The 10,914-nt window shown below is 41.4% G+C and overlaps 1 protein-coding gene across 2 annotated transcripts; it reads right to left on the reverse strand.

Moving 5' to 3' along the window:
• Positions 1-359: 359 nt before the first annotated feature.
• Positions 360-6,720, reverse strand: LOC124110402 (sodium/calcium exchanger regulatory protein 1-like). 2 transcript variants are annotated; one of them, XM_046469754.2, is made up of 4 exons: positions 6,579-6,720; positions 3,567-3,736; positions 2,624-2,734; positions 360-1,101 (listed from the first exon to the last, which is right to left on the reverse strand). In XM_046469754.2, exons 1-4 carry the CDS (start codon positions 6,664-6,666, stop codon positions 1,051-1,053), a joined length of 420 nt encoding a protein of 139 aa, XP_046325710.2. In that variant the 5' UTR covers positions 6,667-6,720; the 3' UTR covers positions 360-1,050. The 2 variants fall into 2 exon arrangements, with proteins under 2 accessions (XP_046325710.2, XP_046325711.2); XM_046469755.2 differs by having other exon boundaries at positions 2,616-2,734.
• Positions 6,721-10,914: the final 4,194 nt, after the last annotated feature.

The following is a 10,914-nucleotide window of genomic DNA, read 5'->3' on the forward strand; positions in this document are numbered from 1 at the left end:
CAGTTAGTCATCAGAAGATGTGATAACACGATCACCTGCTGCATCAGACAAACCATATAACCTGGTAACCGCATTGTGCAGGAGACACTGACGTAAACTGCTTGGCAAAGGAAAGTATACACCCATGTTTGATGGTGGCTAAAATGAAACTCAATCCTGAGTACGTTATTTGATACGGATATCATAGTTGTGTTTTTGGACCTTCAGACTGCAGTGTTTCGGCGACTGTTTTCTGCCTAGTAACGGTTTGCTAGATTTGCTATTTTTTGGCAAATCTAATTTTCTAGTGTAAACTTCTTTGCCCTGCAGTTTATGTTACGAAATGAAATGACAAATCTTTCCAAACACATGTACAAAGTTTATTCAATCGAAGTCAGGTGTGGTCCCCATGGCATCATAGGCGTATCAGATAGGCGTCTTATCCATGTACACTGTTCTCATCCAGGAAACAAGCGTCGATACCACTTGTACTCGATCTTTGCGCGCCATCTCCAATGCAACAAGAACTGTAGTATAACCATTTTGTGGTGACGTCATTGCCAGGTCAGTCTCACAGCTGGTTAGGTACCAATGATAAGAGAGTTCTACACAAAACTACGGAGATCTCATGTAATACGAAAGTCGATAAACATCATGTGTTTCCCTATCCGGTTGTTGTGAAGAGGAGTTTTAACATTTAAAGCATTCGGTTAACGATGTCGGTTACAAATGAAATATCCGGGGATCAAATACTCAATAACACCGGCAAATCTGAAAACACATAATACGATCTACGGCCATCTTGTGTTGATACTTAATTTTGAGCACGAAGTTACATGATCAGTAAGAATAGTTGACCGCTGGTTTGCTGGAAAATGACCACTGGAAAAGTCATCACGTGATCAAATGGTCAGCTGTAAGCTTCGACTCCTTGTGACCAGACAATACCAACCAAGGCAATCGATAACATGTGGAGGGTACATAAATCAATAGTATATCAGCCCGGCGTTATTTGTCATTCAATCCCTCACATTTAAGTGCTTCCGGAATGCCTTTGTAAAGACCCGCTGGCTAAACACGCTTGAATATCCTCTTGCAGATGATGTCTCCCACGTCTATTGTCTGAAACAATGATACAATGCGAGAACAGCTCAATGTTTTGTTACAGCGAATAACCTGTCTCGCATTATCAGTTGTATAATTATATTGAGGATATGTGTATTTTCTTGTCAGAAAACATGTTTATTTCCTCGTGTGATCTGACAAAGATTGAAAGTAGTTCCGGCAAAGAGTGATATTACACTGCACATATCGATTTTACATTTTCAGATAAATACAATATTCACCAGTAAATAATTAATAAATATGTCGTTGAAAAATGCATAATATATCAGTATTATAATTTGTAGCAGTAAGCTAAGCTCGATCCCACTTCGTTAGATTCATGATATATCCCGAACATTCGGGATCTTTCTTCAATAAACTGCCAGGCAGAAGAAAGTATACACCCACGGTTGATGGTTGCTAAAATGAAAAAAAAAGAAAGAAAATTTTATGGTTATCCGATTGAGATGCATTTGTTACTTGATATCAGTACTGTTATTGCCGATTTTCGGCGACTGTTTTCAACCCAGTAAAGTTTTTATAATTTTTGTAATTTTTAGACAAATCCAATTTGCAAGTGTTTATGTTTTTTATGCCCGGCCGTCTATCTACATATCGCATTGATCTCATTTTGACAAATGTCAAAGAAACCGACGATATCTCACGGGTCGTTGGTGAAATAACCCGGCATGTTTCTCCAGTTGGTGACAAGTACTTGGACATATTACAGGAGACAAAGAGGCACTACTGTCGCGGAACAGATACAAAACATGGCCTTGATTTCTGCATTTCAATCTGAGTATGTCACTTCGTCGACAAAAATAAATGAGTCTTGTTATAAAATTGATAAAGGTGCGATTTCAAAAAAGTGAATATTTTAGTTAGGAAATATTTCGTAACTAAAGACATTTAAATGAGCATAAGAAATCTCTACTGAAACCATAGCCCACTGTGCGAATCAGGCTTCGTCATAAGCATGGGTTTAGGAATAACTCTCACATAGTGGTGACACCAGGTACTGCCATTAACTTTGTGATGTTGTTTCTTTGGCAGTTGTATTGTAAATATCGGTGATCGGTGGCAGGTGTATTGTAAATATCGGTGATCGGTGGTAGCTGTATTGTAAATAACGCTGATCGGTGGCAGCTGTATTGTAAATATCGGTGATCGGTGGCAGCTGTATTGTAAATACCAGTGATCATTGCATTCGGATCTAGGAAAAGTGGGCGAAACCAGTCAATTGATAAATGTCAAATACACCCTTTAATCTCAGTGCACCGCGGAAGGAAAATATTCTCCACTGATTATAGTTCATGCTATGCGCTGGAGAAATTCCCGAAGCCCGTGTGAATTGCATGACGTATTCCAGCGGCTTGTTGGTGCTGTTTTCTACTGAATCAACCTTATTTATTTGTCCTATATGTGTAATGTCACGTTGCACGTCATATAATCTTGCGTTCGCCAGGTGCCATAAGTACAATAAACGACTGATTAATTGATACTGTTAACAGCTGCTGGATATTCTAACTCACCTACTCACCATGACCATTTCATCCTGGATGAGCTCCCGACAGATACGCTGTGGCTTGAGGTCAGACCCCACTGGCCGTGAGGTCACCACCATCCGACCGTCGCTGTACACGACCTTCACCTTCACAGGATAAACAAGCAGGAGATGCTGGGATTTTGTATCGAGATTAGATATTGTTTCCGCTACAGCAACAAAACCAGATATTTTTGCCAGGATGAGCCTGACTTTTTTTAAAGAGAAAAACCTTGCAACAATGTATTTTTTGTGGCAGGCATCTTATTTTATTTTCAACAGTAATTGTAAGCATAATTATATTTGCCTCCATATGCATGTCAGTTATGCTTCATTTCTAATCAGAAGTGGCTTCTGTTAAAGCCTCTATAAAATGTTTATATTAGTTTTATCATCAGTATCTTGTTCACAATATTCATCGGTGTTGAGAGTTTATGGGAGACTTTAAGTGCTTATAGTGTCGATCATTGCGCTTTCACTTCAGTGAATGCGCCTTTTTCAATTAACATGTGAACTAGTGTTTACTTTCACTGACATGAGAGAGCACATGTAGTGCCTTGACAATTGTTAGAGCTTACAGTCTCCTATCTTTCCCCCAACTCAAACTTGTGTCTTGTATTTTCGGTTTACCATAAAGGGAGATAATACAAGTCCCGCGCCAGTTCTATTTCAGCAATTGCATATGCCCCTATTCAGGTTAGGTTGAATATGTACCTGTTGGAGCCATGTATCACCCGTCTTACACTTCTCAGAAAACGTTTTTTTCCGACCGACAAATTTTGGAAATCGTCATTCCGTGTTTGACTGTCATTGAGTTCCATCACTTAACAAGATGTAGTAACTGATATTTCATTGTACGTTGCATTTGCATGAACGTGAATGGTCATGTGACCGGATAACGTATCCTAGGGTAGCATCTTCGGCTTTCATCCTGTATTACCTTATGTTTAACTGTGTTCGTCTCTATTTCACATTCCTTTCCCAGGTCAAACACATCGTCCTGGTTCGATAATCCAGTTTTCGTCGATATCCTTATCTGACCGTCCTTGACCTCAATTACTTGTTCCGGCCTACTGGACTCCGCCATTTTTCGGAGCAAGACGTTAACCCCTGAAAGGTTAATATAAGTTTCATATTTGTTGAAGCAAAAAAACGACCGAGAAATGGCAGCATGTTGCCTCTCCTAAAGAGGTCCGACTCTGCATATGTTAAAGAGTGGCTATGCTCCACAGTTTGGTATCCATTTTTAATCTTGGTCTAAACGATGTATTATTGCCATGTAAATGAGATTGTGACTTAGTGAACTAGTGAGTAAGAATAGTTTTACGCCGTTTTCGGCAATGTTGCAGCAATATCATGGCGGAAATGGAACCCGGACCTTCGGCGAGACGAGCGAACGCTTTCGCCACTAGGCTACCCCACCGCCACTTTCAGTGTACAAAGTGGCGACATTATCATACAGATCGATATTCAGTATCAAAGATAGCAGACAAACAAAGACAGTTTTGACGGGCCTGAATCAAACTTACTATGCATGCCTACGAATTTGCGAGACTAGATTCCCTTTAAAACACTCGCATCTCAGAGAGATCCAAAACTCTAACTATACATTTCAGCTAAATGGCAGCTTAATGACTGATTCAATCATCAGGCTACACGCTGACTGCTCACTAGCATGGCGTGACAACAATATGTAAGGGCTTGAACCCTTTGACGAATGCATGTTATTCGGTACACAAGAGACAACAAACATGCAACGCAAGCTACGGCGTACGATGTCGCTAGGGAGCCATGTAGAGAGGTTCATTGACATCATTGGTGGTGTTCGGCAATGAATAATGGCAGAAATTCTAGACAAACATGTCGTGAAACGAATCCCAGTCTTCCTTTTAGAAAACATAAGCCTTGATAAACAAAAATACTTGCAGATTTTAAGGGATTGTTTGAGATAGTGTGGTTTAAGGTTTCTTTCAACAGTTGTATCTTTCAGGGATACCATTTTGTGTCAAGGTGATGTAGGGGGAAAGTCCGAAGTTATGTGGGAGGAAAATCCAAAGTGATGCAGATTTTAGACGTTTGCGACTTTGATGAACTGCGATCACGAGTATAGTCCTGACAAACAGAACCAGGGTGAATTTGGGATTCGAACCCACGATCATAGGTTTCTGTCACACGAAAGAAACACTACACAGTGAATATCGGCGACTAGAAACACTTTGTAAAAGACACACACTCTGTGTAACAAGGATAGCTGCGAACTTTCTATACAAAATCAAATTGCTAATGTCTGTTCACCTCTTGAATCAACTTGCTGGGACCATCAATTGGCTTGACCTCGGTGCACCTTTAATGTCTAACTGAGTCGACAGTGCGAGTCATGGGATATGGAAATCACAAGTGATTATATGTATCATGATGAAACATGTTATTACTGTCAGGGTTAATGCGGAGAGAGTGGTCATTCAGTCTGTATGAATACGGAATCAGTAAACACGCTTAGCTCATACAAATCTCAGTGACAAGAAAGAGCGGCATATACTCGGAATGACGTCACCACGCGTCTCACAGACAGCTATTGTTGTTTTGGATCTAGAATAATCCTGCTTCGAAGATGGCTCACACTTTAAATATCGCAAGCTGTCTGGAGCGTGTGGTTAATCATGGTAATTTTCTATTTATTTTAGAGTTCCAATTTTACTTTCCTTAAAACCATATTAAACTGAACGTGGTGTATCAACAAAATGTCGGGCAAAAGAAAGTATACACCCATGCTTGATGGTGGCTTAAAATGAAACAAACAAGAAATGGTTATTCGATGGGTTGATTGGTTGGTTGTTCAACGCCGCACTCAGCAATATTCCAGCTTTTTGACGGCGGTCTGTAAATAATCGAGTGTGGACCAGACAATCCAGTGATTGACATCATGAACATCGGTCCACGCAATTGGTATAGATGACATCCTTCAACCAAATAGCGAGCCTGACCACCCGATCCAGTTAGTCGCCTCTTACGACAAGCATAGTCGCCTTTTTTGGCAAGCATGGGTTGCTGAAGACCAATTCTACCCCGCATCTTCACGGGTCTGTTCGATGGGGATGTATTTGATACGGGTGTTATAGGCGACATCACAAGCATCACATGGACGAGTATATCACGACAGCTGACGTGCATATTACCTCTTGAAGAATTTGAGCGTCACATTTTCACAGTAAACAGTAATGAGCAGAGTGAAGCAGGTATTTCCAAGTGTATGCTTTCTCTTGCCCGTCAGTTTGTCCACCCGATTGAGTTGTGTGACCCGTATTGACATTATCTTGCACGGCCCCGTTTCACAAAGCGATCATAGCCCTAAGATGATCGTAACGCCCAAACTTTAACATAGGTTTGGGAGGCCATAAATAACTGCTTTGTGGAATGACCCCTCGCGTCATCCCGGATCATGCCAATGCCACATTATTGTTACTGTGTCTGAGTGGCGTATTCAAAAGAGAGGGGAGACACACAGAGAGGGGGTGGTGGTGGGGGTGGGGGTGGGGGGTTGGGGGAGAGGGATAAAGAGAGAGAGACGTCCATTCACGACGCAATATAAGTGCAATAATCGTTATACCCCATTTCACCTTGCCTCAAAATGGTAACACAGATTGAGCATAGTTCGACCTAACTGAATTGTGTTTTTGGATATTGCCAAAACACAGGATAGTATTCGTCCCATTAAAAGAAACGAAAGTTTACAAATATAAACTAGCCATTCAAAACTTCTGCAGGAGAAAATTGGTACAACGAGTTTCTCATTCTCAAAATTTTCGGTTTTAAGGCTAAACTAAGCTAAGATTATTGTTTCGGAAACACACACGTCTGAACCATCGGCATGGATACATGTGGATAAGTCGCTCATTACTTGACGTGGTAAATACAGCGGAATTCTATTTTCGTGACAAAATGCTAAACTTACCCATTTCTTTTAGAAATTCGTCAAAGTTTTCGCTTCTATCAAGCTTCCATTTTCCTGCAAACATCGTCTTAATCTCCTCCAGTGCCATGTCACACTAAAATCAGCGACCTGCAGCAGACGACAACGCGGCAGACGACAAGTCCTCAACGATAAAGCAAAGAATGGGAAATTGGTTCCCTGAACATGTGATTTACCACGTGACCGGTGGATCGATATTCCTTCACCAATATAATATTAGTTTCGTGTGAGAATAGATTGATCCGGTTTATTAAACCCCCCTTCCTCCCCTACTCCACCAGCAACTACTGTTGTGTTTTTGCCTGAAGTAGAATAAGATTTTTTTAAGTTTTGAGGACAAACAGTTGTTGCTCTGTTAGATTTTGTAGTCCGCCCGCAGGTCCACAGCTCCATAGTAATACATTATGACATAAGACGTTATGTCTCCAACTCTCCAGCTCTCTGCGTTTACATGTTTATTGTCCTCACACATTGCTGATCATAGTGACAAGAAGGCTTTGGGGCGGTGGGGTAGCCTAGTGGTGTAAAGCGTTACCTCGTCACGTCGAAGGTCCGGGTTCGTTTCCCACATGGGTTCAATGTGTGAAGTTCATTTCTGGTGTCCCCGGCAGTGATATTGCTGCAATATTGCTAAAAGCGACATAAAGCCATACTCACTCACTCACAAGAAGGTTTTACGATCAGACCACGTAGTACCTCGTCCACAATTCATAGTACCATGCCTTCATACTACAGTGGTCAGGATGATCTTACTCTAACAGTGGTCGTCAGGATGATCTTACTCTAACAGTGGTCGTCAGGATGATCTTACTCTTGACCTTATAAGCCTACTACATGAAGCTGTAGTCTTCGAATTCCCACAAGTGCAAACCAGAGCTCATTACACCCCTGTGGAGGGGGAGAGTGGGAGGATGTGTTTCTAGCTCATGCGGCGACTGCCAAGCGTACATTGCCTGTGGTACTTCATTCATAACGACAACTCCTTACTACCATTTACAGTAAATGATGACAACAGACTGAATCAGAAGTGAGTGAGTTTTGTTTTACCCAGTTTGGAGAGGAGAAATGGGGTTTAACGTCGGGATCAACTTATTGGAGTTGCAGATTTTCAATTTGTGTGGCTGCTTGTACTAGTTCGGATACAACGCCGCAGTTTAACACGGGTATCACATTGAGACACAATATACTTCGATCCGAACAGTCCTTGTTTTATCTACGACATGTTTAGCTCCACATAGCAACAAGTACCTTCTCTGAACGTCTTTTGGTATGACGCGGCCAGGGGATCGGACCACCGACCTTTAGCTCTCGTTGTCTATACACTAGACCAAGGAGGCACTCTTGTTCCGTTTGGAACACTATTTCAAATAACAGCCTGCGTAAAGCTATGAAACCCAATAGCAGGGAGCGGGTAGATATCAGTGGTCCTAATCGGATCACTGTAGTCCCGAACGGGACCAGTTTGTTTGGTTGGTAGTTGCACTCAACAATATCCCAGCCACATGACGACAGTCTTAGATAATTGAGTCTGGACCAGACAATCCAGTGATTGATATCATGAGCATGATCCACGGAGTTTCAATACGATGACATGCAGCGAACTTGACCACCTGATCCCGTTAGTCGCTACCTAAGACAAGCATAGTTGCCTCCTATGACAAGAATGGGTTGCTGAAGACCTATTCCAAACCGGATCTTCACGGGTCCACATCAACCACTAATCAAACAGCCACGTCACACTCGCTCCACGCTTGGGACCTGTCCTCATAGCAGTCCCCACGCGTCTTTCCAAAGAGTGCCGTTTTCTTAAACAAAACCATGATTTTAGAGGAAATGTGAGATCTGATTATGCTTATCAATCAGTTAATGCTTTACAAATCGCCAATCGAACCTACACTCTGGGCAACCAGGAGAACTAGCCCGCAGTTCGAGGAAGGGTCTGTTGTCGTCTCATTCTCCATGTTGTCTCCGGCAGCCTAAGCTCATGCAGCAAGTGACTAAATGGATAATTGCTTGTTATCCTACCCTAACGAAATGGATGGCCAGGACGGGTGACTTTGTGGATTGCTTGCCGTCTCTAGTCCTTGTCAATTATCTCCATAATCATTCTTGGTTTCCAATTGTCGATGTCGGCATTTGCGCTTGTGCAATTACAATCCCACGTAAACGAGTTTTTCAAGTCTTGATATATATATTTCTGTTACGAACAAGGCCAATTATTGATTTCCCAAGCCAGTTGAGAAATTTGCGCCGCGTAGCTTCTGGCCAATATACCTCCCTGTCTACAAATAACATGAATCTTGTTTGACAAAAACACACTTTTTTATTTTTTAAAAGCATTGAACATGGGCACTTTCTTGAAATGTACATTATTGTGGATGTTTTTAGAGCCCTGTGAAATAATGTCCCGGACAAATCCTGTGGCAAAACTCTGAATCTGAATATTACTACATCTAGGATATAATGAACTATAGTGTATGAAACCTTTTCTATTACATCAAAATACATGTATGTAACTCCCCATATTTCCGCGCCATACAATAAAATTGGTGCAATTTTGCAGTCAAAAACGCTGTAGAGGTGAGGTGAAATGGGGTTTAACGTCGCGTTCAAGATCGTTGCACTTATATAGCGACATGCATGTACACGTGTGTGTAGGGGTGTGATGGTGGGGGGAGGGGATGCGTGTGTGGCTGCTTGTACTAGTCCGGACTGATGCCGATTTATAGTGCTAGCACATTGAGATACCATGCCGCAGTTTAAATAGAATACCCCACTCAGATACAGTATACTGGCTCCGAGCCGACACGTCCATGTTTTAACCTTTTAATGTCGAGCGCCAGGCAGGGTAACAACAAGTACCATTTTTTAACGTCTCTTGGCAAGAAATAAATATGTCTGCTTTAGACGGTTGGTATGCAAGTGATTTACAGGCCTTCGACCAATTTAATCTTGAAGAAACAATTAATCCCAAAGTCACAAATTCTAATCTGGAACGATACAATGTCTACTTTTCATGTACAGAGACATAACCACCCTTCATAAATCCAAAAACTTTAGTCTTGTTTAAATTGACAGTAAGTTCCGAATTTAATTCCATTATGTAATCAAAGCAAACACAATCATAAGCAAACAATAATATAGTAACCCCTATTTATTGAGACACAAGACACAAATTTTCGACGAGGACACTCCAGCCTTATATTGCTTTATGGTTTATTTAAAACAAAAGATAAACAATGTGGGACTAAGTATACACCTTTGTCGGGCACCGGTACTGGTGGCAAAATATGGAGTTTTAACAAATAGTGTTTTTACACCCGTTACAGTTATATATTAAGTAAATGTCTATAATGTAGGCAATATGCACATTGACTGAATAGTTATGTCAATATGTATATTGACTGATTCACTGAGTCAATCCGGCCTTACTTGTCAGGTATATATGTATATTGACTGAAATGTGAGTGAGTGAATCAGTCAATATACATGCGAAACACTGCAAGCTAAGGGCAAAATGCATCACCATCAAGTAACTATTTCTTGTTCGTTTTATTTCAGCTTCCATCAAAGGGTGAGGTAATTTTATCTGAAGCATAACTTTTTTTTGTCCTCCCCGCGAACACCCACACACCCGAGGATATGAAATGGTGGGTTCCTTACAGTAAAGCTATTCACTCAACTTCTTACATTCAAAACTTGGAGGGAACCAATTCTAACCCAGATTCCCCTCCAGGTTAACACATATGAAGACAAGGTGCGCCTACATTAGATGACCGTGACTGCAAAGTTTTGTGAAAAAAGTCATTTAAAAAAAGTCTACAGAGGGTATAGGGCTATGTCGCATTCTACCAAGCCCTGTACCCGTGGAGACCCGGATGAGAATTGGTTTCAGCTACCCATGCTTGTCGTAAGAGGCGACTAACAGGATCGGGTGGTCAGGCTCGCTGACTGGTTGAAACATGTAAGCGCATCCCAGTTGCTTGGTTTGTCTGCTCCATACATGATTATTTACAGATCACCGGTATACAGATGGAATATTTAGAAAGTTGTTAAAATCACAAGGAACGAGCCACGTCGTCAATTTCATCATCTTACCGAGGCTATGTATTAAAATTACTATAAACGTCGCCGAACAAACAAACAAACAAAACAAGCCCTGTCTATATGCTTAATGTTCACTGGCCGACAATCTCAATTCTATGGAATCCTAGAAAGGACGTTGTCGCGTTGTTGCATCGTCGCGCTTTGGTTAACTTTGAGAGTTTTTGCTTGTTTTTGTCATGGTGAAATCACGACGATGTCCTTTCTTGAATTC

Source organism: Haliotis rufescens, unplaced genomic scaffold (genome assembly GCF_023055435.1).
Source record: "Haliotis rufescens isolate VD_foot unplaced genomic scaffold, xgHalRufe1.0.p SCAF_15, whole genome shotgun sequence".
NCBI lineage: Eukaryota > Metazoa > Mollusca > Gastropoda > Lepetellida > Haliotidae > Haliotis > Haliotis rufescens.